General features: G+C 47.5%; 1 protein-coding gene across 3 annotated transcripts in view; it reads right to left on the reverse strand.

Moving 5' to 3' along the window:
• ULK4 (unc-51 like kinase 4) overlaps positions 1–27,552 on the reverse strand; it is a 251,976-nt gene that overhangs the window by 94,917 nt on the left and 129,507 nt on the right. For all 3 annotated transcript variants that reach the window (XM_036333255.1, XM_036333256.1, XM_036333257.1), the window contains one exon: positions 20,050–20,155. In XM_036333255.1, the coding sequence (XP_036189148.1) occupies positions 20,050–20,155 (106 nt within the window). The remainder of the gene's footprint in view (positions 1–20,049; positions 20,156–27,552) is intronic.

The following is a 27,552-nucleotide window of genomic DNA, read 5'->3' on the forward strand; positions in this document are numbered from 1 at the left end:
CCCAGCTGCCGCTGCAGGAGACGCAGAGCAGGATCAGATATGCAACACGAATGCGGTCACGTAAATGACAACCGCCAGCAAGCGCATTTTGGTTCAGTTTTCCGGCGGAGGAAATAAATTCTAGTGGGGAGCATCTCCACATGCAGCTTTTACATATCAAATTTCTGAACAGACACAGAACCTAGCCAAAGAACACAGACACAGAACCTAGACACAGAACCTAGCGAGAGAACATGGCAAAAGATCCTGGACAGAAACTGGCCACAGAACCTAGAGACAGAACCTAGCGAGAGAACCTGGCTGAAGAACCTAGAGACAGAACCTGGCTACAGAACCTGGATAGAACATGGCAAGAGAACCTGACTAGAACCTGGTGACTGAACCTGGCTACAGAACTTGGTTGGAGAACCTAGCCAGAACCTGGCTGAAGAACCTGGCTACAGACTCTGGTGACCGAACCTGGCTGGAGAACCTAGCAAGAGAACATGGACACAGAACCTGGCTGGAGATCCAAACCAGAACTTCGCTGGAGATCCTAACCAGAACTTCGCTGGAGATCCTGAACAGAACTTGGCTAGAGATCCTGGCTAGAGATCCTGGCTAGGCTGCTGATCAACTGAACACTGTCTCAGTGTCATTCCTTCTTCACCGACTCCGTCCACACCTTTGGGGACCCCTGGACCTGCTGGGGTTGGACCTCAGCATTAGAGGAGTTAATATATGTCAGAAGAATGTCTGGCACACTGTAAGCACTCAGTAAACCTTATCTGTTATCATCATCATCACCATCATCATCATCATCACTTTTTACAAAGCTCTTTAAAATCAGTTAGCTCATTTAGTCTTCACAACAAATCTTTAAAGTAAATATTATTATCCCCATTTTATAATAAGGAAACCAAACTTAGGCATAGGTCTTCTAATTCTAAAAGGCTGTATTTCTATCTCAATTTTCCTAGTAACATTAAAACAACTCAGCTTTAAAATAAAACAAAAATTTCTGAACAACCTGAAGTCACACTGGACATCGATTCAAGCTATAAAGGGACTGGTTAAGTGCTCACTTAAATATGGATGTAAAAGATGAAGCTGGCAGAAATAACCACAGAGGAAAATAAATGAGGGAACACGGTTAAAACAGGAGCACAGACAGACATGTCCAGTTATAACCAGAGGTTCTCAACACTGGCCTCTCAGTGATAGAAACACACACACAAAAATCAATATATAGAAAATCCGATTAAAAAATCTGAACAGCACTCCCTCCCAATCACCTTGAGGCCAACGATTTTCAGAGATTATTACATCCACAACCGCAGAATATACATTCTTCCCAATACACACGAAACCTTCAAGATAGACCACATGCCAGGCCAAAATATTACGTCTCTATAGATTTCAAAAAACGGAAATTTTATAGAATGTGTTCTTTCAACACAACTGGAAAAAGGTTAGAAATCAACAAAGTATTTAGAAAATCCCCAAATGTATGTGTATTAAACAATAAACTTCTAAAACACCCATGGGTTAAAGAAGAAATCACAGGAAATTTTTAAAAATATGTCAAAATGACGATAAAAATATAGTGCTTAGATTAGAAAGAGCTCTGTAGCTATAAATGCTAGAAAAGAAGCTTTCAAATCAATTCTATAAATTCCCATCTTAAGAATCTGGGGGGGGGGGGGACACCAATTAAGCCAAAATAAATAAAAGGAATTAATAAAGAGAAAAGTAAATATCAATGGAATAGAAAATAGACAAATATTAGAATTTCTCCTAAACATTGTACTTTTAACAGACTTTTACCAGACGCAAAAGACTATGTACTATATGACCCCATTTATGTGAAATGTCCAGAAAAGACAAATCTATAGAGAGCACACGCTGAAATGGGAAATCTGGCCCAGCAAAAATCTGACCTAAATCTTACGAGTCTGTATTACTTTCTGTCTTATGAAATTTGGTGACAAATATCAGGCTCAATTAAAATGGGCTCTGTTACATGCCTTTCCCTGGGCGAGCTTCATTCATTCATTCTGTCATTTTCTTGCCACTGCTGTTATTGAGCCAGGAACTCAAGTCTCGTAGGTAGAATGTAATAGAACATTGGGTTTCAAAGTTGTTTCTATTGCGAACAGCCAACCACTCTCAAGACAGAAAATGGAGAGAAAGAATGGTTTCCTACAGACCAAGGTGTCAGACCAGGGTGCATTTTACCTCCTTACTTGTTTAACATGCACACAGGACATGGTATATGAAAAAGTGGACCAGACTTAGGAAGGAGTAAAAATTGGTGGAAGAAGTAGAACTTAAGATATGCTGATGACACCATCTTAGTGGCAGAAAGTAGCAATGATCTGAAATGACTTGTGACAAAAGTGAAAGAAGAGAGAGCCTAAGCAGAGCTGCATTTAATAGAAAAAAAATCACTATTACAGACAAAAATAGGCAATTTTAACAAAGGCGATGAAGACAACGAAATTGTTAAAGACGTTGCTTACGTAGGTTCAGTTGTCAATTTAAATGGAGCCAAGAAGCCAGGAGAAGGCTGAGACTCACAGGGCACTGATGGAAGAATTAGGAAAGGTCAAGAGCAGAGGTGCGTGGTCGGAGACCAAGGCTAAGGTCATCCACACCCTCATACTCCTAATTACTAGGCACGGATGTGAACGCTGGCCAGTGCTGAGGGCTGATGGGAAACAATGGTGTTTCATCTGAAAGACGGTGAGGGAGGAGAGCTCCACCGACACCCTGGACACCAGAAAGATGAATACGTAGGTCCTAGCGCAAATGAAACTGGGAACATTGCTGGAGGCAAAGATGACAATGTGAAGGAAAACCCCTAATCTGTAAAACTACTGTTTGGAATTCTCTGCTATTCTTTGGACGGCCTCTATCTAATTCCGGAAAAAAAGTAACTTTGCTTTCTAGCCTGCTTGAAGAGTGGGGGAGATAAACTTAGCTGTCTGACCTTGTAGGCCAGAGACTAGAGACACCCAATGCCATGCCAGGTGCATTTTTTAATTGGATAGAACTGTGGAGTTTTCAAGGCCACCGCCAGCAAGCGCACAGAGGGCTGGCTCTTCCATAAAAAGGGAAGTTCTGCTTATAGCTTTGCTTAGAATTTGGATTCATTTCCCTAAGCCCGCCGCGGTGAATAAAGTGTAACTCCAAACTCTCAGAGCGCTGTTTGGTTCTGGCCCGGTTTTTCTGTAACAACAAGACTGAAGCTGTCCTGCTTTGGGCACGTCATGAGAGGGCAGGGTTCTCGGGAAAAGACGGTGATGCTGGGACCAACAGGAGGCAGCAGGAAAAGAGGAAGAACAAGTATGCGATGGATCGGCTCCATCAAAGCAGCAGAGCCGGAGTTTACAGGAGCTGAGCAGGCTGCTGAGGCCTGGGCGTTGTGGATTCCCAGGGACACCAGGAGCGGAGCTGACTCAACAGCACGCAACACACACCTACTTATTTTAATTGCACCGAGGTCATACACCAATTAGAGCAGGGGTTCTCAACCTGTAGGTCGCGACCCCTTTGGCGGTCGAACGACCCTTTCACAGGGGTCGCCTAAGGCCATCCTGCATATCAGACATTTACATTACGATTCATAACAGTAGCAACATTACAGTTATGAAGTAACAACGAAAATAATTTTATGGTTGGGTCACAACATGAGGAGCTGAATTTAAAGGGCCAGAAGGTTGAGAACCGCTGGATTAGAGAGACTCCATCAAGTGGGTGCGCCACGCGCTGCTACAGGGAGCACGAAGGCAAATAAAGGTGAGGTCAAAACTTAGTTGTTAACAAATCAAATCTGTGTAAACCTTCCAGGGATCATTTGTAAAATAATCGTGACAGCAGCTCTTCTTCCACTACAGGCACACCCGTGACCTGAAGCTGACCCAGGAAACTGACAAGAGGGCGTTGGTTTGGGAGTCTCCACCCTCCCCCCTTCCTCCAGACCTCCTGGCTGAAGGTAAGGAATCAGATTGGAAGGAGCTCCAAAGGTCCTTTCCACTCTAAAACTCCGGAAAATGCCTGCTAAGGTCACAGGACACCTTTTTTAAAATTGTCTATTTAGGTTAGAATGTTGAAAAATATGAAAAACACCGAGTTTGACTGGCTGAATTTCACATTATATTTAACTTAAAATATAACATATGTAATTAGTATATGTGCTTTATAAATCCTGTGGTATTTTTTAAAGAAAGAAGCAGCCTGATGGTTAGGAGCTGGCATTTGAATGCTCTACATTGCCAATGCCATGAAACAGCACGCTCTTCTCCAAACATCTGAGTCTTCCTCGCGATGGAGATGCATTTCAAACATAAGCAAGGGCTCTGAAGAGGGCAGCTGGGGCGGGAATACGGACTTCCAGAACCTCCACACTCACAACGAGTCGTCTCAATCCGTGCTCTGATCTCAGACACAGGAAAGACCATGCTGGCTGAGTCCAAATAGCCGAAAACAAAGCAAACAAAACGGAACAGGACAGGTAGAGAGATGTTTTTGTAGTAGAAAGGTATTTTTAAATCTTTTCTTTTGGGCCATTTGATTTTGAATTAAACTGGGAAGTGCAATGGGGCAGGAAGAGAATGCTCGCCCCCCTTAAAACCGGTATGACTCTCCCTCTCCCTCTCCCCATCTCTGCGGAAATGTCATCTTAAAAGAGGCCTTCCATACCCAGCCTGTGCACACACCTCGTCTCCCAGGTCTGACCCTGTCACATATATGACCTGACACACATTGGACACAGATCATTTATGCTTTCTCATCCAGAGTGAATTAGTTCTCAACAAATAGTGAATGCGGCAATTACCAAGTGAATGGGAATAAGAGCCATTTCCCTTATTCTGGACTACGGCTGCCTCCGTTCCTCAGACGGGTGTATGCAAATATAGATGTGTAGGGCATAACTGTGAATTTCATTTTCCATCAATGTCTGATTACCTGCTGATTAAATCTGACAGGCTGCAAAGGGAGAAAAATCATTATTAGATCCCATCCTATCATCTCTAACAATCTAAATGCAACCAATGATCTGTTTTATTACACATAATAGCTGTTAGACAGAAAAAAATATACAGCCACAATCTCACTGTAAAAATAAAAAAAGCATTCAATGAACTCTGCTCCATAGTTATACTTTTATGTAAAACGTAAACTGAAACTATATTTAGAGATAGCATTTCATTTTATTTTTTTAAATATATTTTTATTGATTTTATACAGAGAGGAAGGGAGAGGGATAAAGAGTTAGAAACATCGATGAGAAACATCAATCAGCTGCCTCCTGCACACCTCCTACTGGGGATATGCCCGCAACCGAGGTACATGACCTTGACCGGAATCGAACCTGGGACCTTTCAGTCTGCAGGCGGACGCTCTATCTGCTGAGCCAAACTGGTTAGGGCAATAGCATTTCATTTTAAAAAGATCATTTTGAATCTTATCATGAGTTGTAATATAAAATTCACTGAGTTGTTGCATTCTATCATAGATGTGTGCATGGGTATGTATACATATAGTTTTATGTATACACACATATACATGTGTGTAATTTTTGCATGCACACACACTCATACACACACACATTGTCCATTCAAGAGAATGAAATGAGCTTTTCTCAAAGGCATCTATGTGCCATGTTAATTCTCAATGTAACTAAACAATGATGATATTATACCCATTTTACAGATGAGGAAGTAGTTCACACAGGTGCCCTGTCTGAGTGTACAAGGTCCCACAGTTACCATGCGGTAGTGGCAAGTGGCAAACCAATCTGACTTACTCAATCTAGGGTACACAGATGCCGAATGTTTACATACGATCTGCATGTATCATCGATATGAGACATTTTAGAAAAACTTCTTACTGATATGTAGTAGACACATAAAAAGGTACAAATATAAGTGCACACTTAAATGAACTTTCCCAAACTGAGCACACCCACAGAGCCAGCCTGCAGCTTGAGAGAAAGTTGCCAGCAGCCAGAGTCCTCATGCACTCCCTCACACACATCCCCTCCCCAAAGCCATTACTACTCGGACTTGGCGCATCAAGGATTAGCAGCCCGGTTCTGCAGCTTGTATAACTGGAATCACAGGTATGTTCCTGAGGCCCACCCATGCGAACAGCAGTTGTAGTTGTAGAACCACAGCAGTTCTTCTCGCGGCTCTGTAGCCTTCATTGTGTGACTGCACCACAGCACGGATTAGAAGGAATTATACATTCTGAGAGGCCGGATCACAGTGCAGCCATTCCAAAACTGACTCGACTCACGGTAATTCCAGACTCTGTTTCTATCAAGAAATAGGCGAATACTTACTTTTTCTGTGAGTCACTAAAGAAAAGATGTGCTACAGGAGATACATTCTGGACAGCAAATCATTTACTAGAAACGTTTTTATTAGAACCCACGTAAGTGAAAGCACTAATGGAATACATGCTTTGATGTGAAATTTTAAAATAATTACTCTCGGGGTAAGGTTTCAAAGATAACCCCGCAAGTACAATTCGTCCCCAGCATCACTCACCGGCAAACTACTGCAGCAGGGTCCTTCAATGGCAGAAACGTAACGTGCTAGAGCAACAATAACAGCAAAATTAAATACATACACACACACACACACACACACACACACACACACGGCTGTATGCATGTGCAGTGTTTGTGGAGCACGAACTTCGCACAAGACAACGTTGTGACCTCTTTCACGCTCTTTGCCACATCCTTGCAACAAGCCCCGGCCTGGACGTGTCAGGTGGAGCCACTGAGGCCCACAGAAGACTTGCCCGAGGTCACAGACTGTTCATTTCCGAACCAGGACTGCAACCCAGGTCACGGGGTCGGGAGTGCCCGCTCTCAAGCACTAAGCCGGCGATGTGATTATTTCTATAAAAAAAATGAAAAACCGGCAAATCTTTATAATGTTTTGTGATGAGATGTAGAGTGATCAGAAGAACCACAACTCAAGGGCTTATCTCGTGGCTGAGACCTTAAAAGAGCTGCTAACCTTGCGGCTATCTGACGCAGTTTTTGCTTTACGAAGAGATACTTGCTAAGACTTTGTGTGATGGCAAACAAGTTGTCAGTATACTATCGAACAGACATTCACACACACGCACACCCCTCTGAACATGCACATTTAACCCGTCCCTGCAAGGAGAAGGAGAAGTTTTAACATGGATGTCTTCCATGTGATTCAGCATTTCCAAATAACTGTGTACATATGTACGTGTGTGTGTCTATACGTGTTTCTGTATGTAACCAAAACAAATGAGAGGCTGTGTCCACAAAAAGACACGCAGAAGAATGTTAACAGCAGCTTTATTCATAATCGACAAGCCAATGTCCCTCAGCAGGAAAAGGGAAAAACTGCAATATATTCATAAATTGGGATACTATCAAGCAATATTTTACATTTTTTAAAATATATATTTTATTGATTTCTTACAGAGAGGAAGGGAGAGGGATAGAGAGTTAGAAACATCAATGAGAGAGAAACATCGATCAGCTGCCTCCTGCACGTCCCCGACTGGGGATGTACCCGCAATCAAGGTACATGCCCTTGACCGGAATCGAACCTGGGACCCTTCAGTCTGCAGGCCAACGCTCTACCCACTGCGCCAAACCAGCCAGGGCAATATTTTAAATATTTAAAAAAGCGTTATAAAGAACAATGTGGGTAACTCTCACAGAAATTATTTCATGAAGGTAGTTAGACAATAAGTCGATATATTTTGTTTCCTTCATATGAAGCACAAGAACAGAGAAAACGAATCAATGGTGACAGAAATCAGAATACTGATTAGCTGTGGACATGAGCAAGGGTGGGGAAGGGACTGGAAGGAGCTTCTGGTGGGTCAAGTGCTCCCTGCCTAGATCTGTGTGCTGGTTGACATGTTTAGTCATGTTAAAAACCCATCACTGTACTTTATTACTGCCTGGGAACACTCCATAAAAAGTTTACAAAATATCAAAAAGTTGGAAGCTATTTTCACCCCCATTTAAATGTGTGTTTTTTTCAAGTAAATCTCAGTAGGTCTTAAATCTATATAAGAATGCAACATGTTCCAATTAGTTTGTAAGAACAGCAATATTTTGGAAAAATGAAAATTTACTAGGCAAATTATTTAAATGCCTTTGCATAACTGGTGTGTGGTTTTGAAAACAACTATGACTTCGGAAGCAGAGTCAATGCGCATGCCCTCCACGCAACGCGCGCACGGGTACGGGGCTGGCTTTTTGGCTATCACAGCCATTAAAATTAAAACCAAGTATCAAAACTAAACCGGAGGGAAATGAAAAGGCAGGCCACAGGCCGAGAGAGCACATTTGCAAAACACATCTGAGGAAGGACTTGTATCCAAAATATACAGAGAATCCTCGGAGCTCAACAATAAGAAAACAAACCACCCAATTAAAAAACGGGCCAGGGATCTGCACACACCTCATCAAAGGAGATGCGCAGGTGGCCGACAAGCACGTGACACCCTGCTCCACAGTCTATGTCATCAGGGAGCTGCAAATCAAAACAACAACGAGATCCCACCCAAACGTACTGAGGGGCGGAAGCCCAAAACGCCGACTGACAGCGCCCATGCCAGTGAGGGTGGGAGCTGGCGGGCCTGGAAACGGTCCGGCCCCTCGGAAGGCAGCTGAGCGTTTTCTTACAAAACTCGGCACCAGAATCCTATCCATTCCGGCAATGGTGCGCCTCGGTTTTTACGCAAATGAGCTGCAAACTGCAGTCCACACAGAAACCTCACATGCATGCTCACAGCAGTTTTATTCATCAAACCTGGAAGCGACCGAGATGTTTTCCAGTCAGTGGATAAACAAACTGTGGTGATCCAATGGAATGTTCATGGAATATACACGGTCAATACAATGGAAGATCAATTAGCAATTAAAAAAGAAATGAGCTAGCAAGCCACAATTAGCCTTTCTCCTTTATTTTAAATATAGCATCTCCTGTCTCTCTAGAATATTATTTGAAACTTCCCCTTACAGGAACTGCCAGGCTTTCCGTAGCAGGTGCACACCAGGGCACAGCGTGAACACTGCGTCTGGCTGGAACGTGCATGTGGGGGGAGCCCAGCAGGAATGCAAGGCCTTGTTTCCTGGGCAGAGATGCCTGTTCTAAACATGGCCAGAGGTCTTAGAAAAACGCTACGGTAAACACGTGCCATTGGCCACCAGGACACCAAGGCAGGAGGTGCTGAGCTGTGTCGAGAGGAACCCTGAGTTACCAGCAATACTCAGTACTAGCCTCAAAGGGAGAGGGCAGCGTTCCAGTCCAAAACAAGTCGTCCACAAACAAAGCAAAAGCAGAAAGGAATACCCCGCTTGCTTTTCTGACGATGGGGGGGCGAGGGGAGCCAGCCCTTGGTGAAGACGTAAGGAAGGTGGCTCAAGTTCAAACCTCTGAACCTCATGGTCATCCAGCTGCTTTCCAGCTGGGGGCCCCCAGGACAAGTTTCTGCACCCCACGGCCCTTGTTTTCATCACCGGTGCATTGAGGGGTTTGAATAAATGAGCTTTATGCATACTCCAACTCTAAACACTCTGTAATTTTAAAAAAGGGTTATTGAATGAAGCTGAAGGAAATAAAACACAAATCACAACAACTGTCTCCAACAGGAAAAGAAGTCTGGGCGTGGCGCAGGGAAAGAGGGCAGTTCGGAGGGAGGGGAGGCTCAGTTATGGTGGAAAACGTTAGCCGAACGGGAGATAAATGGCCTGGGATTGATTCAGCTATTTATAGCCGATCTCCAAGAGACACCTGGAGAAAGAGACTGGATCGAGTCCAAAGTTTGGTGCTTAGAAAGACAGAAGCTCATTTTACCGTCTGACAATCACTCCTCGACGTACCTGTATATGGAAAGAGCTGATACCTTACTTTCTATTAAAAATGTTCTGTGAGATCATTGCTCTTGGGGGACTCTTTTTCAAGTGTGCAAAATTCTGTGGGCTCCCACAGCAAGATGCACATTAAGCACATCTGACACCTCAGTGATCTCTTGACATCTGACTGAAGGTCAAAGCACTGGCCCTCGGGACGGAGTGGACACTTCACCGGGGAAGGCGGACGATTAGCTTTGCTCCGTGGTCTGGAGATGAGTTATTAAACTCCTCTATAAAGTTTTATTACTCTTCTAATCCCATCAAGAGCTGTCCTCACTTTACACGTCCTACTGCCTGCTGAATACGGCAGCAATGTGCTACAGTAATTGCTGTTCGGCGTTAGATTTCTTTTCCTCTAAAGCTAAGGATATAAAAGAGAAGGCATCAGAGATATGATACAGCCGCTGATTGTACCATTTAAAGGAAAAAAGAGAGCCAGATGTTAGCTGTGCCTCTTTGTGAGGGAATAACCTGCATGATTCCACATTTCCACCCTGAGTTCTGAGTGTCCGCGGCCCTGACAGAAGGGAATGAAAGTAAATGTATGTTTCAGCACTTGGGGAAGGCACTTACAGAGAAAACAATTTACATCTTAATAGCTTTCTTTCATTTCATTAACTCCTCCTCTGCGTTTCATCCTGGAGGCTGCAGGAATGTTTGCAAACACGTGAGTCTAAGAAAGAACCACAGACGATCCAGAGCGGTTAAGGGGCCCCAGAGGCCACAAGCCCGGCTCCCGCCAGCACTGGAATCGCTTCTCTGTGGGGCCTCCCTTCAAGGCTCCTGTCACCCACAGTGGGGAGCACTCCCTCCTGCCTCCCTCCGTCCAGAGGTTGACCTCTCAACACTTCAAATCTTTGGGAAGATCTTATCTTGAACAGGAATCCGATGCCCTGGCACTTTCACCAGGACAAGGCCTGCATTTTGGAGCAACTCACGTCATGAACGGTCTGCCATTCTGCAGGAGAGGAGGACACACGTGTGAGGACGGTGCCGGGAGCTCCGAATGGTCTCCCTACCCTTCAGGAGGAACGTTTCCACCGGCCTCATCAGCATGGCTGCTTAAAGCTAAGCAGCCTCTAGTGTGACTGCAATGTTTCTTAACGTGTCGCCCAGAAGTAAACCCGGCAGGATCCTCATACAGAGAAGACCTCTGCCATCCCACAGCTGGGACATCAGTGTCCCCTCCTGAAACGCAGGTGGTAGGCAACTTGAATTTGAGGCTCAGCCAGGCACTCCATGGCCCAAACTCCCTGCATCCTAACGAGACCATGAGCCTCGCTCTCACCCATGGCATGTAGGCAACAGGAACGTGGGTCATTTCCAGAGTCGTGGGTAAAATATACATAAAACTGACCATTTTAACTGTCTTTAGGTATACAGTTCAGTGGCATTAACTACCTTTATAATGTTGCATAAACCACTGCCATCATCCTAAACAGAATCTCTGTGCCCATTAAACAGTATCTCCCCACTAACCACCCTCCCAGGCCTTAGTAACCATAATTCTATTTTCTGTCTCTACAAATGTGTCTATTCTAGGTACTTTAATAAGTGAAGTCATACAATAGTTGTCCTTTTGTGTCTGGCTTCTTTCATTTAGCAAAATGTTTCCAAAGTTCACCCATGTTGTTGCATAAATCAGGTTATTCCTTTTTATGGCTAATATTGCATTGTACATATATACCACATTTCACTATCCATTCATCTGCTGATGGACACATGGGTGGTTTCCACCTTTTGACAATTGCGAATAATGCTTCAATGAATTTGTAAATATCTGTTTTAGTCCCTGTTTTCAATTCTTTTGGGCATATACTGAGAAAGGGAATTGCTGAATGATATGGTAATTCTGTGTTTAACTTTTTGAAGAATCACCATATTGGATTCCATGACCACTACACCATTTTACATTCCCACCAGCAATGCATGGGAGTTCCAATTTCTCCAGATCCTCACCAGCACTTGTTATTTTCCTTTAAAAAAAAAAATCATCCTAACGTGTGAAGTGGTATCTCATTATGGTTTTAAAGTGCATTTAATGACAAATAATGTTGTGCATCTTTTCATGAGGTTAATGGCTATTCATACTTCCTTTGAATAGAAATGTCTATTTAAGTCCTTTGTCCATCCTATGTAATAAAAGCCTAATATGCTAAGTGTCTGGTCATCTGGTCGTCTGTTCAACCAACCAAAGAGGATTATGCTAATGATATGCTAAGGCCGCTCAACCGCTCGCTATGATGTGCACTGACCACCAGAGGGCAGATGCTCCGACCGGTAGGTTAGCTTGCTGCTGGGGTCAGGCCGATCAGGACTGAGTGAGATGGGCCAGACATGCCCTGGAGCCCTCCCATGATCCCTCCCTGGTTGGCCACCTCCTGTGTCCCTCCCCAGCCTTGATCGTGCACTGGTGGGGTCCCTTGGCCTGGCTTGCGCCCTCTGGCAATCCGGGACCCCCTGGGGGATGTCAGAGAGCCGGTTTCAGCCCGATCCTGCTCAACACAGGAGCTGCCCCCTGGTGGTCAGTGCGTTCCCACAGGGGGAGTGCTGCTCAGCCAGAAGCCAGGCTCATGACTGGCAAGAACAGCAGCGGTGACAGAAGCCTCTCCCGCCTCCGCAGCAGCATTAAGGATGTCCAACTGATGGCTTAGGCCTGCTCCCAGTGGGCTCCCAGACTGCGAGAGGGAACAGGCCGGGCTGAGGGACTCCCCCCGCCCCGAGTGCATGAATTTTGTGTACTGGCCCTCTAGTCTATATATATAAAAGCCAAGCAACCAGAATGACCAGAACAACCGATCGCTATGACGCACACTGCGGCCAGCCAACCGGCCCAATGCGGGTGGGGTCAGCTGGCCAACCTTCCGCAGCCCCTCCCCCCAGCTGGCTGGCCCCAATTGGGGTGGTCCAGCCAGACCCCACCTGTGCACAAATTCATGCACCGGGCCTCTAGTTTTATAATAAGGATTTTTGTTGTTGTTGACTTGTAGTTCTTTATGTATTCTGGAAATTAATCCCTAATCAGATAACTGATTTGCAAATACTTTCCCCTCTAGCTGGGGTTCTTAGGAAGCAGGTGTGCCTTCTCCACGGTGTTACCCTTCTGCCTGCTGGATAGAGAGCATTTCAATATCCAGGGAAATGATTAAGCCATGAAGTGGGAGGAGATGCAGCAAAGCTGCCCACTGGCCAGAAATGCCCCGGATTCTATTATACAACTGATAAACTTTTTTGTGTTAATCCACTGAAATTTTGACTCTTTTTTTCCCCACAAATTGAACATAGTCCTCTAACTGTTCATTTTTCTGACTGTGATCTGCAGGTTCATGACTTCCATCTCCCAGGTCTCATCCCCGTTAGTGCCTCTAAAGTAGGGCTGCAGGCCTTCCTTGACTAGACCCTCCTTTTCTTCATTACCACAAACTGGCAGCATATTCATTTTGTTAGAGAGACTTAACTTGCCTATAGTTCTAATATCCCTCCATTCCTCTTTGTGTAACTGAGATCTTTACCATCCTAAGATCTTAGGCACCCTTGTTTCTTTGTAACTTCTTAAGAACAATGGTTCTGAGTATCAACTTCCAGAAATCAGATGAATAGGTCTGAGGACCTAGTGTACAGCACAGTGATAACAGTTATTAATACTGTAATATACACTTGAAAGTTGCTAGGAGAGTAGTACTTAAATGTCCTTACCACAAAAAAGAAATCGTGCCGAAACCGGTTTGGCTCAGTGGATAGAGCGTTGGCCTGCGGACTGAAAGGTCCCAGGTTCGATTCCGGTCAAGGGCATGTACCTTGGTTGCGGGCACACCCCCAGTGGGGAGTGTGCAGGAGGCAGCTGGTCGATGTTTCTCTCTCATCGATGTTTCTAACTCTCTATCTCTCTCCTTTCCTCTCTGTAAAAACTCAATAAAATATATAAAAAAAAAAAAAAAGAAATCGTAATTATATGATGTGATATAAATTTGCAATAAATAAGTGCATCAAATCAGCACATTGTACACCACAAATTTACAAAAAGCTATGTCAATTACATCTCAATAAAATTGGGAAGAAAGAATCTACAAATAAATAATCTTTTCAAATGGCTCTGAGATCAAACCTGCAGATATTTTAGTATTCTGCATTTCTAGTATAACCTTTTTGGGGTGATACAGTTTAACTCATTTAAAGTGGCTGATACAGTTTAACTCATTTAAAGTGGCTGATACCACCCAGCTGGCGTGGCTCAGTGGTTGAGTGTCAACCAAGAGGTTGCTGGTTCAATTCCCAGTCAGGGCACATGCCTATGGGCACGATCCCCAGTATGAGGCGTGCAGGAGGCAGCTAATCAATGTTTCTATCTCTCCCTTTGTCTCTCTCTAAAAATCAATGAAAACAATTGTTTTAAGTGGCTGATACTATCGCAATAATTTATCTTCAGTTTCATTTCTCTCCCTCTAATGATCTGCTTACATGGTCCCATGGGAGGACCACTTGGCTATTTTTAGAGCTTATTTTTAAACACTTATGCTAATTTTATTAATTATACATGACAAATTTACATATATTATCATTTAATCCTCAAGACAAACATTCAAAATAGGTATCATTATCCCAGAGAGATTAAGACCCAAAAGTATCTCATCAAGTTGCAGACTGAGGATTCAGACCCAGCTATTTCAATTACATACCATGTTCCTGTTCATTCACATGCTAGCTTCTCCAATTCTCCCCTAAATAATGAACTTTTCACTTCTTCTCTGGAGCACGGCTTCAAAGTGCCTTTCGTAGCTCCTGGAAACATTTTTAGGAGGCACAGCTCATTGTGTGCTGTTCCTTGACGCTATTATAATTTCACACCTTCTGTTGCATGTCCCTCCTTGCTATTTTTAACATGTTTTTAATCTGACCTAGCCCAGAAGCTTGTTAAACGTCTCCCTCTTTTCCTTTATTGAAAAAATCCTTTCTGAAGGGTGATAATATGGCTTTGATGCTTCAGAGAATTGCAGACATTAAGAGGCCTCCCTGAGCCCTGGTGAGGAGACACGTGGGCAGGGGAGCAACGACACACGGGCCATTCCATCTCAGTGAAACATTAAAGGAAGACAAGGGGACATTTCTATCTGCCTAACACACAGTTCTCCATATTTCAAAATTAAGGTCGGACAAAATGAAAGCTTGAAGCAAAAAATAAGACCACTGCTTATAAGGTTTCAGCTCTGGAAAATCACTCCGCCACATCCAAGCTGACAATTTTGTGCCCCAGGGACAGGACTGCCCCTCTAAGACCAGCCAGCCAGGCTCCAGATGTGAGCAACAGGGTGTGAGCTGATAAAAAGTCATTCAGCGGCTCAAATGCTGCTCATTTTGGTGGCCTTAGAAGAATCCAACTCATAATGTCTTTTGTACATCTGGTTCTCGATGAATGCACCTCGAAGGAAGAAATATACGAAGCACTAGATGTGAGGTCCAAAGTCGGATGACACATTGGGGCAGGCAGCCAGGGGCTGAGGCTGGACAGGGTGCAGAGAAATGAGGCCCTCATTCTGGAAATGGAACGTGAGCTCTGCCCTGAGCGCCCCCTGCCATTCATCCGGCCAGCACCCACCTGTAGAGCAACCGCTGTGCGCCAGGAACTGGGGGGGGGGGGGGGGGGGGGGGGCAGAGAGGTCAACAGTGGACGGAACAGGGGGCTCTCCTTCCAGCAGATGACATGAATATCAATCAATCAATGACTTCTCTTTTAGACACTGGCATGTTTATTGAGCCTACAGATTAAAAGACGGCTGCTTCCAAGATCTGGGCAGCAAGATGTGGGGGTCAATGAAAATGCCTCCCCAAGAAAACAGCAATTGATGACTGAGCCCCTGGCAGGCGGAACTGAGGAGGAGGACTGTCCCCTCTCCCCCAGGGAGAGCAGTCAGCTCTGCGACCTGAAGAGCTAATTCTATACCTGCTGCTCTGGGAGAACCTGGGGGCTTGTGAGGACTTCCACAGAACACTCAGCAGGCGAGTCCATCGGGACATCATTCCTATTTTAATTACAACTGTGATAAGTGCAACGAAAGAGAATGGGGGCTTTCGAGAAGGGCTTCCTGGAGAAAACGGAGTTTGAGCCGAGCTCGGGAGGAAGCAGGAGGGTGAGCAGGATGGGGACAGGTACGTGGGAAGGTGCGGGGGAGAAGGAAGTGGGCGCGTGACAGAAACTGCGATGAGGCGAGTCTGGCCGTGCCCGGACAGCACAGGGAAAAGTGCCAGGCAGGCAGCAGGGGAAGTCAGGACTGTGTGCTGTTAATGAGTCCGGCCCTGCTCCTAAGAGCAGGATGGAGCTGGCACAGGGAGTGACAGGCGGAGACTGGCACCCGAAAATGACCGTTCTGGCAGGTGCTGTGTGAAAAGTCAGTCAGAGCTCTCTTCCCATCTCCTACGCCGATACTCTCCCGTTCCCAAGGTCATCCCCCGCAAATCACCTCTGAAATGCCTAGCAGAGAGCAATGCAATGACAATACTTGAAATCTTAAATTCAAGCAAAAGAATTTCTATCATACTAAAAGACAACCCAATCTGAATAGACAATGTGTCAAAGGAGATGTACAAACAGCCAATAAGCCCACGAAAAGCTGCTCCACATCACTGGCCACTAGGAAAATGAAAATCAAAACCCCATGAGGTACCACCTCACTCAGGATGGTCCTCATGAAAAAGCAACCCTTTCTCTGTTCTTGCTGCTTAATACTGTCACCAGAATATATTTTGTATCATCCCATCACATTCTGGTTGAAGGCCATCACGAAGCCGCCGTGGATCCCGGGTAAGAAAGAGGTTCCACCTCTTGGTGAAAGGGGCGGCGATGAGTGCGCGGCCACCTGTAAGCCAGCGCCGGTACCCAGAGATGCTGATGGGCTTTACCCAGCACCACAGCCGGTGCACGGGGGTTGCTCCGTGTGACTTCCCGAAGCCGGTCCAATCCATCCCTTCCAGGTGATGCTTTCGGTTGTGTCTAGATGGTCTTTCGCACGCCTGGATTCCCAGCGTCTGCTCTCCTGCTGCGCTGGCAGTACTGAGTAGTACGAAGACCACGTGCCTGCGAGTTTAAAGTAGTTCCTGCCTGGCCCTTTACAGGAAAGGTCTGCCAGCCCTCCTGTTCAACACGAGCTGGAATGTTCCACACGAGTGAGAAACCTAAGGTGGCTATTAAGTACACGTCAAGGCCACACAGCTCTCAGAGTGACTTTCTGGCCTCTTGAGAAAACACCGACTTAGGCAGGTTTATAATAAACCGCGTAAGGAATGAGTATGTTGATTGCTGAGACACCACACACCGGTGGAGACAAACAGTGCTTTCAATGATGCTTTGGCAGGATCTGCACGCTGCCGTCGTGGAAATCCGTTATTCTGACGGCTCTGCTGGGAACACTGAAGCTGGGACAACATCCTTCACTCAAAGGTCAGTGCATGGCGACCAGCCAGAGCCCCTTGTGAATGTTAATAACTCTAATATTTTCAAATGTAAACAAAAGGTCTTTGTTTTATCATTCTTTCCCTGAAGGGCTCCTTTAAAAATGACCACTTTAAAGCAAAAAGCCTGAATTACACAATGCAGTTGTGCGCTGGTGACGGTCAGTGACTACTTATCAGAGTCTGTGTCCTTGTGGCCGCCCTACTGAGTGGCAGGCGACACCGAGGTCCTTGTGTCTGTTCTGACTAGTCCTCTCTGATCCAGGCACCAGGACTGCACGTCCCCCTAACGAAGAAAAAGTGCTGCCAATGACACTGTCCCCGCCTCCTCAGTTAGAACTGCATCTTACACTCAAGGCAGGTGCTCTTTGAGGCTTACTTTGACACAGTTTTTCTCACATACTGCTTTTCTATATACATAAAAAATATATAAGTAGAATGAATTGGTATAGAGATAAACAACTTAGAGATACTCAAGAACTTAGAAAAAGAATGTAAAACAAACTCAACAAAAGCACAAGGAATGAATTAAGAGATAAAAGCAGAAATTGACTTTTTTTTTAAAGTAGGACTAACAACTAAATTCCAAACCAGTCTAATAAAATTAAACAACCATTATCTTAAATACTCATTAAAAACTCAAAGCCGCAAATACATAATATAAAAAACAGTAATAGGGAGATAATTTCTGAAGCCAAGAAAACAGAACAACTGTGAACACCTATTTTGTCCAAATCTATGGCAATAGATTTGAAAGTGTGAATGAAATGAAAGCTTTCTAGGAAAACTCAATTTCCTAAAACTGATTCTATAAGAGATGGAAAGATGTAAAAAGATTAATTACCTTTGTAGAACTAGAGAAAGGTGTTAAAGAGCTACCACTACTAATATACCTCCTAGAAACAGCAGAAGCCAGAGGGAATTCCACTAAACTTTTAAGGAATAGGTAATTTCATTGATTCTTGAATTGTTCCAGAACCACAGGAAGAGGAAAAATTTCTTTATTGTAAATACTAGAATTTTTGCCCAGTGCACAAAATTCGTGCAGGGGAGGAGGGACCTCAGACCGGCCTGCACCTTCTTGCAATCCGGGACTGCTGGCTCCTGCTTGCCTGTCTGTCTGTCTGATCGCCCCTAGCCACTCTGCCTACCTGCCTCATCACCCTTAACCCCTTTGCCTGCCGGATCGCCCCAAACCACTCTGCCTCCCTGCCTGATTGCCCCTAACTGCTCGCTTGACTGCCTGATCGCCCCTAACCACCTCTTCCTCGGCCCCCACCGCCACAGCTTTGTCCAGAAGGACGTCTGGAATTCAGCTGTCTGTTCTAATTAGCATAATACACTTTTATTATTACAGATGCAACTTAGTGTTAACACTAAAATCTAGCAAAGAATGTATTCTATTAAAAACAAACAAGAAACAAAACCACAGGCCAATCACACTTATGCATGACAATGGAAAAATCCTGAAAAGAAAATTAGCAAAGAACTTAAGTAGCACAATTAAAGAATAACATATCACGGTCAAGTGTGGTTACTGACTCAAGTGCTCGGATGGCTTAACCCAACATAACCTATTAAATACAACTCATTACATAAATAGATCCAAGGAAAAATCATTTGATTATTTCCATAGAAGCCAAAAGTAATTATTTATTCTTACTTTCAAAAGATAAAGCTGCCGAAACCGGTTTGGCTCAGTGGATAGAGCGTCGGCTTGCGGACTGAAGGGTCCCAGGTTCGATTCCGGTCGGGGGCATGTACCTGGGTTGCGGGCACATCCCCGGTAGGAGATGTGCGGGAGGCAGCTGATCGATGTTTCTCTCTCATCGATGTTTCTGACTCTCTCTCTCCCTTCCTCTCTGTAAAAAATCAATAAAATATATTTAAAAAAAAAGATAAAGCTAAAATAGATGAGTACTTCCTTAACCAGAAAGAAGATTGAGGCAATACCAACACATCCTCTGTCTGGGGGCAGGTAGGGATTATGTGGGAAATCTCTGTACCTCCCCCCAATTTTGTTTGAAACCTAAAACTTTCCTTAAAATATAAAGTCTTAAAAATTGTTTTCAACTGTAAAATTAAAAATATGTGTAAGATGCAAAGTAAACTCAGCCTCGACCCATTCGGTCTCATGTTATGAGGTGCTTTGGACCATATACGTTTGTATTTTGACTGACAGCAATACGTCTAAATGCCTTGCTTACACTTGCATTTGTTTGTTGTTGTTGTTGTTTTTATTATTATCTTTAAGCAATGCTACTTACAGTGTGCCATGTAGAAAATAAGTTAGTGTAGAGAAGCTATCACAATCGTACCACACTTTCCCTTTTGGCTGGTAATATTATTTATAGGACCCTATACATCTATTTTCATTGATCAACTTTATTTTTTTTTAATTATGCTTTTATTGATTTTAGAGAGGGAGGGAGAGGGATAGAGAGAAAAACACCAACTGGCCGCCTCCTGCACGCCCCCCACTAGGGATCGGGCCTGCAACCCGGGCATGTGCCCTGACCAGGAATTGAACTGGTGGCCTCTTGGTTCACCGGTGGACGTTCAACCGCTGAGCCACACCAGCTGGGCTGACTGATGAACTTTAAATAGTACTTTGTGACTCCCTACTATATAAGATGAGAAAACTTACAAACAGGCAAAACTCAACAGAATCTAAGCGAATTCTAAGAAGCGCTTACCGTGTTCATAAAGCAGCTGCATGTTCGAATCCTTGCAGGCAACCAGGTTGTGGAGCAATGCAATCACACTTTGCATGGTGTTACCCAGAATGTTCTCCTGGTGGGCCTGCAGAGACGACAGTTTTCATCATAACTACACAGAAATACAATCACATGATAGAGGCCAATGAGCAAATGACCTCCATCCCCTCATTCTCCGCACAAGGTGCCATGAGGACCTCTGCACTGCAGGGAAGCAGTGTGCCCGCACTCGAGCACTCCCACTGGCAAGTCAGTGAGCTGGGAGGCGGCCTGAACTGCGCGGAGCACCAGCTGCCACAGCCCCCTGCCCGAGCTGGACAAGCACACAGCCCTCTGTGCTTAGGCGGGGACAACGGAGTCAGAGGGACAGAAATCAAGCCCTGGGGACTGAGGAGACCACGCCTGAAAGATGTTTTGAGATCATAAAAGAAAGCTTAGACAAATTGTTCTGCACATATGATAAAATGATGCACAGCATTCTTTTATATCTTCACGAATCTCCTGTGACCTGAGCCTTCTGCATCACCTTGCACACTGTCTCCTCCCCTTTCTTGTGGCTTAGACTCACCAAGCTCAGTCTTATTTCATTGGTCTTTCAAGGAACCAGCCTTCCATTTTAATGATCGTCCACATTTTTGGCTTTGAGTTAGTCATTACAAAGGTATACAAACTGCCTGGGAGGTCACTTCCCTGTCTACTTGTGACTAGAGTTGACCAGGACACTTGCTTTGGCCAATTAAATCCTTTGGGCAGAAGCTTTAAGGGCCAGCGAGGACTTTGTCATCCCTCTTTCCCTCTGCTCTGGTGACAGGTCATGCTCTAAGTCTGTGGTCGGCAAACTGCGGCTCGCGAGCCACATGCAGCTCTTTGGCCCCTTGAGTGTGGCTCTTCCTAAGCCTTAGGAGTACCCTAATTAAGTTAATAACAATGTACCTACCTATATTGTTTAAGTTTAAAAAATTTGGCTCTCAAAAGAAATTTCAATCGTCGTACTGTTGATATTTGGCTCTGCTGACTAATGAGTTTGCCGACCACTGCTCTAGGTGGAAGAGCCTCCAATAACCCGCGTCGCAGAGTGAGGATGTGCGGCAGAGCAGCCGGAGTCCTAAGGGGACACGCGGCTCCAAGTCCGACAGAAGTACCCACACTGCACCTGGCTCCGAAGCTGCCCGTCACATCGTGCACCGCCCTGCGGACAGCCACGGGAGTCCGGGAGGCTCATCTGCTAGGTCTTTGTTGATACAAGTCAAGGAGTTTGCCTTCCAAATACCGAAGCCTAGAGATTTCTAACATTCTTTAGACACACACGATTAGAAGTGGACGCTAGTGTTTGCCTGTTTCGCTGACACCAGCTTACGAAGATTAATGTGGGGGCGACGGTCTGCCACTAATTTCATCTCATTATTCCTACAGTTAGTTGGAAGGAGAGGGTGATTAATAAGCGCCAACTTGACGCGACACGTTTTACTCATGACAAAGTAACTGATGTTACAAAGGAGACCTGCTTTTGTGATGAGAAGCTAATAAATCTTTCCTTTTTGTCCCATACAGTGAAACAACTCATCCCACTCCCTGTTCACAGACCAGTCTGTGAGTGCGTGCAGGTCAGTCTCGCTGGAGACAGAGCCATGCGCCTTCAATGCACAGCTTCCGTGGTGACAGGCGCCCCTGCTACGCTGCTCGTGGCCGTGTCTTTGGCTCGTGCGAAGCCCACGCTTCCGGTTCCCTCATGCTCTCAGGGTGAGCCCCTGACGGACACAGGCATTTCCTTTCGTACAAAAGCCCCCTTTCCAGACCTGCGTCACCCTGAACACTGAGAACCCAGGAGCATACCCCAGCCAACTGGGTCCGAGGCTCCTGGCCTGGGGGTCCCGGAGCCCTGCAGACCGAAGGCCTCTGCCAGCCCCTGCCCAGGCTGCAGGAGGGCATGGGGTAAGGGACGCCCTGGTTAAAGCCGCCCCTCCCCTCCTTGCTGGGGGCACTCAGGACCAAACACTTGGTGCGGAGAATAAAGGAGAGATCAATAAGCTTGTAGCCAGGCCGGGAGAGGTGGCTCCTTTTCTGCTGCAGCCTTCGACGTACAACCCAGGAAGCAGGATGTAAGTGTCAGGCAACTGCAGGAAAGGAGAGAATGAGCATCTGACCTCTAGAGCCGCCACGGACAGATCCGTCACTCAGACACTTAGAGTCAAGGCCGCTGTTGGTGCCGAAGGACGCTGAGTTCGTGGGACAAGGCCTCCCCGAGATCCCACCTCGCCTCTGCAGGCCGTCCCAACGCCCTGTCCGATCACGAGGAGAATATTTCACTCCTTCCATCCGTAAGCCAGCGGCGAGCACAGCTGACCTCATTTGTGTGCCTGACGCCACAGTGTATGGACATTTAACAAACGGAGCCCTTGCGGGTTCTAATAAAACATAGCATTTGCCAGCAGAGATAATTAGAATTGAAGCAGCAAAAATCTAGTGTTTGGCAACCTAGATGAAACAACTTCATTAAAATGTGCAGCGGCCTCAGCAAATGAAAGGCAGGCGAGCACTGGACCCTGAAGAATCAGCCTTCTCCAAACTAATTGCTTCCGAGCGGAGAACGGCTCCGAAACACCAAGGGCGCAGCAAGGAAACGCGGCCGGGGCGATCAGCCGCCCCAGCGGGCTCAGGGCAGACCCAGCACTGCCCTCTAACACGGGAGATGGGGACGCACTGAAGACCGACCGCAGCGATCCCGGACAGGCCGGCCGGCAGAGGTCTGAACGGTCGAGGCAGGAAGTACCTGGGCCAGAATTCAAAGGATGAGCGCCCATCGCCAGGAGGTTAGAAACTGTGCAGAGAATGAAACGCAGCAGCTTGCACAGTGCCGGGCGCACGGAATCTACACGCTCAGAAATACACACGCAGCTCACCCTGTTCCACGCGTCTAGAGTGCGTTCCGGGGAAAGACGGCTGTGCTGCTCTGCGGGACGGGCGCCCACCGCGCACAGGCTCCCTGGGCACCCGCGCCCGGGCACGGCGGGCGCCCTCCCTTCCCTCTCCTTTCCTGCGTCTCCCGTGGGGCTGGGTGCCAAGGGCTCTGAGGCCACAGGAGAGTCTGTGGAGACTCAGATGACACAAACGTACTGGAGGGGAAGGCCACTTTCCGTGTCACTGACCCTCACGCGGCTGCCCCACAGGCAGCTCCAACTCACTGGGCTCCACACTGAGTCGCTGTCTCCTTTCCCCTCCTCTCTGCTTCCTGTTTCAGTGGCGGCCCTACACGCTGCCCAGCCACCAGCCATCGCTCTCGAGTGACCCGGGCACTGCCTCGCTCTCATCTCCGCATCCAACGCCCACCAATTCCCTGGGCCCTCCTGAGCCCCTGGGGAATCTGTCCTCTAAGACCAGGCGATGTTGTCACCTTTGGATGAAGCCGCCACCACTCCTCAGGGGCTCCACATCCAGTATCACCCCCACGACGGCGGGAGGGCTCCTCGCTCCAAAGCGGCAGACTCACCTCCATTCCCGGGCTCCGATCTGGGCCTGCAGGTCTGGGGAGCACATTCGCGTCTACGGTCGGCCCCAGGCGGCCACGCTCCCCACACCCCAATGTATGCCCAGACCCGGTGGAGTCAAAGGCCTGGGGAGGGCAGGCCACAGGGCCAGGAGCGGCAGGAGCAGGGGCACCTCCAAGGCTTCCAGTCCCAGAGAAACATCACATCGTGACTGTGGACATATTCTCACGACTTACTGAGCCAAATACCGACCCCTGAGGATGAGGAACAAGGAAGGAAACGAGCTGAATTACACTGAAAGGGACAGATTAATTCAGCATGAATCTGCTCATTTACCCCACAAACATGTACACAGGATTCCCTGGGAGGGCCGCTATCTGGGCGTCCAAGGTGGGGTGTTTGGGGTGCGATGAAGTTGGGGCCGGGGTAAGTGGCACCGGACACTGGCTCTGCCAGCGGGGAGGCAGCCACAGGGCTTCTGGGCCCGGTCGCCAGGGCTCTGTGGGCGCAGTGGGCTTGGAGGCGAAGGGAGAACCGTGAGGCCCGCTGGTCTGCCACCTGCAGCCAAAAGTGCCGGCGCCCTCACCCCGAGAGCCCAGGGGAGCGGAATCAGTCCCTCCCCTCACTTGGGCCACCGCCATGTGAAGGCCTCCATCTTTCTGCTTAAATACAGGAGAGAATAAAACTCTAATTATTTTTCCATTTGACTGACAGACAGGGCAGAGGCCCTTTGGCAGCAGCGAATACAAGTTGTTAGTGACCTGTTCCAGGTGGCACTGAGGGAGGGCCTGGGCCAACTGGCGCCACGTGCCCATCAGGGTGCTGAGCCAGGAGAGGGCGGCAGCTCGTGGAGGCCCTTCCGCAGGTGAGTGTGCCGTGGCTCTCCCAGCCCGTCCTCCCTCATTATTTAGGCTGCCGGCAGGAAGCTTCCTTCTTCTTGGCTCCAACAGGGCGCTGTGCCTCAGGGCAGGTGCCGTGGGCCAGAGCCAACACGGCTCTGCCCGGGGGAGAACCCTGGCAACGGAGCCGAGCGAAGCTGCCAGCACAGTGTCCCTGGGGATGGATTGTGCCCTGTGCTGCGTCTGCCTGGAGGCTAGAGACGGGCCAGGCTGCCCTGCACTTGCTGCCCGAGCTACGTAGAGGCCCGAAGCAGGGGGACATGAGAAAACACAGGTGGGCATCCAGACACACCCCTGCCTGCTCCATGCATCCCTGCCCCTCTCCAGAAGTAAAACAATCACCGGCATCGGCGGCATCATCATCATCATCATCATCATCTCACAAAAATAAAGCCTGGCAAACTAATACTCGCTCTCAGAAATCCAGGCCAGAAGCTGAAGGCCATGGGAGGCTGCCCTTTTCATGGTGGACAGTCTCCATCACCTCCCTGTGCCCGCCTCCGTCACCTCCCTGTGCCCGCCTCCATCACAGCACCTGCCACGTGCACTGTGACTATTGGTTCTTCCATTCCTCACCGGATGCCGAGCCCTTTGAGGGAAGAATTGGGGCTTTGAGCAGTGTCCCCAGTGCCTGGTCCACAGTGGCCTCTGGGAAATTAACAGAAGGACAATCCTGCTCACAGTCATCGGGTCAACACAGCAGGGGAAGGGAGATACAGCTGCTTGGGTTCTCCTTCAGGAAGTTAGCTTGTCGGGAACAAGCAATTGCCCTCTACTGAGCCATCGATAAATATTTACTGAGCATTGAAATTTGCACATAATGGTGTGAAACAGAACCACACAAATGATTTTCCTCCAAATGTCCTTTTCCATGGGTACACATTTGTTTTTGAATAATGTTTGCAAGAGATGGTAAATTGAGGCCCTTTTACTTTAAGGACAGAAAACCTCTCACATGCTACATATTTGTCAAGGACCCGTGACGCACTCGAGTGGAAAATATGCCCTTGGGAAGTCCTGAACGAGGTTCACACGTCTCAATGGGACCCCCCAATAAAGGTAATTGCTCACAAACACAAACACCTGCTTCCCAAGGAAGGAAATACTGCACACGGTGGAAGGGAATGGGAAGATCAATACGCGCAGTTATCACAAGGCGTGTTCAATGGCCGCGTTCTCACTGCCTGCCCTGCGACCTCTTTGCAGAGGGAGTTTACCGTCTGGTGGTTCCTGCCGCAAAGAGGTTCTAGAAAATCCTGCAGACGAGGGATTTTAGTGGGAAGTGGCGCAAAGTCCTTCCAACCAGGGTTTTAAAGCGACACGGAAAGCACAGGAAGGGCAGGGAGGAGAGGAGACCTCAGGCCGCTGGAAGCACATGTCTAAAGCCAGGATGAGGACAGGAAGCCTTTCTGCCGCATGACCGAGAGGGGCCGAGTGCCAGCCGGCTGCACCCCAGCAACAGCTGCCTCGCCCAGGTGCGGGCTGGAGTCGCCCAGGCACGGGCTGGGAGTCGCCCAGGCAGGGGCTGGGAGCCTGCAGCAGCAGCAGCAGCAGCAGCAGCAGCAGCAGCAGGAGAAGGCCCTCTGGACACAGATGTGGAAACGGATGCCCAGGGAGGCGGGATCTGCCTGGAGACTCCAGCTAAGATTCTTCTCTGCTCTGCCATCCTTTCATGCTAAACCCAATGGCTACATCTTTCCAAATGCATCTCTGAATGAGAAGTTAAATCATGTCAAGCAGTTCTAAACGTTATGACTACCCTGAGACACCACAGTTCTGCACAATCTTAAATACTTATTTGTGGATCCTGGCAAAGATCACTCCAATATGAGTTTTAGCATTAGACTGGCGCTCCCCGTCCACCCTTCCCCCTCTTCTTACCCCCCCCCCGCCCCACCCACCCTTCCCAGAATGTTCACTAATCAACCGAAAAACAATATGAAGTTGTGATATAGAGAAAAGCATCCTCGGTCCTGCTTTTCCTCAGCCCCTAATAGAACCCCACAGGCCAGAACCCAGCTGTCACCAGGAAGCCCGACCACAGCACATAAATGTGGGAGCGACGGGGGGAGGTAAGTCTGTAAATTACCGTCCTCTCCATCAAGGGTTTCACAAGAGGAAACAGAACTGACGCTGATGAAGTGAAGGGATTGTAGCGAAATTCCCACATGAAAAAGAAAAACTCACAAGAGGTTTTAATGGGAAACTGCATAAATGTTAAGGCATATACACAATCACAGACATAATGAAAACCTTTACAAGGGAATATGTGAACAACTTGTTATCACTCATGGGAGGAGTCTGCCCAGCTGATAACCTTCTGTGTTACAAGGGAAAACAGTCCATCCACTATTTTCAAGAAGGTCAACGATGATAATCTCTCTGCACACAAGTGGATGTCATTCCTTCAACACTCGGCATCGAAGGCCAGCTCGCCAGGCCCACTTAGGTCTGATGAAGAGCCCCAAACCTGTGCCAAGATAGCTGCCCTCGGGGAGCTTCCGCACAGGGGATGGGCGGGGCGGACGTGGGAAGAGCTGAGGGCAGTGCAGGTGCTGATCAAGGCCAGTAGTGCTCTTAGACTCGGAGCGAGGCCTCGAGTGAGACCTGGTGGAGCTGGGAACGGGGCTGGCAGGGAGCGGCAGCAGGCGGGGAGGGGCCTGGAACCCGAGGAAGAGCCCAGGACCTGGAAGTTGAGAGGGACGGAGCGTCACCGGGGCCAGCACGCTGAGGCCGGCTGCTCTGAACACCGGCCTACGATTTTTCCGATCCACACACAGTCTTGGTTAGCAATCAATGCCTCGGATATTAATTTATCTTAGATTCAGTGGAGTTAAACACAAACTGGAAATATGCGGTCATTACAAAGCCGGACATCAGGGGTACCATCCCTGCCGCCCTCGTGGACAGGGCCACGGGCCTCACTCCCTGCAGCTCCTCTCAGCTCCGCGCTCGCCCCTGACCAGCCTCCGTCACCTGACAGCGACACCGTGCTCTCTGCCTCTGCACGCAAGTGACTGTGTGGGCCTCTGGGCATGGACTTCAGACGGAACTAAACTAACGGAACTCGACTTCTCTGGAAAGACCAGCACAGTCCC

This window comes from Myotis myotis, unplaced genomic scaffold, assembly GCF_014108235.1.
Source record: "Myotis myotis isolate mMyoMyo1 unplaced genomic scaffold, mMyoMyo1.p scaffold_m19_p_13, whole genome shotgun sequence".
Lineage (NCBI taxonomy): Eukaryota > Metazoa > Chordata > Mammalia > Chiroptera > Vespertilionidae > Myotis > Myotis myotis.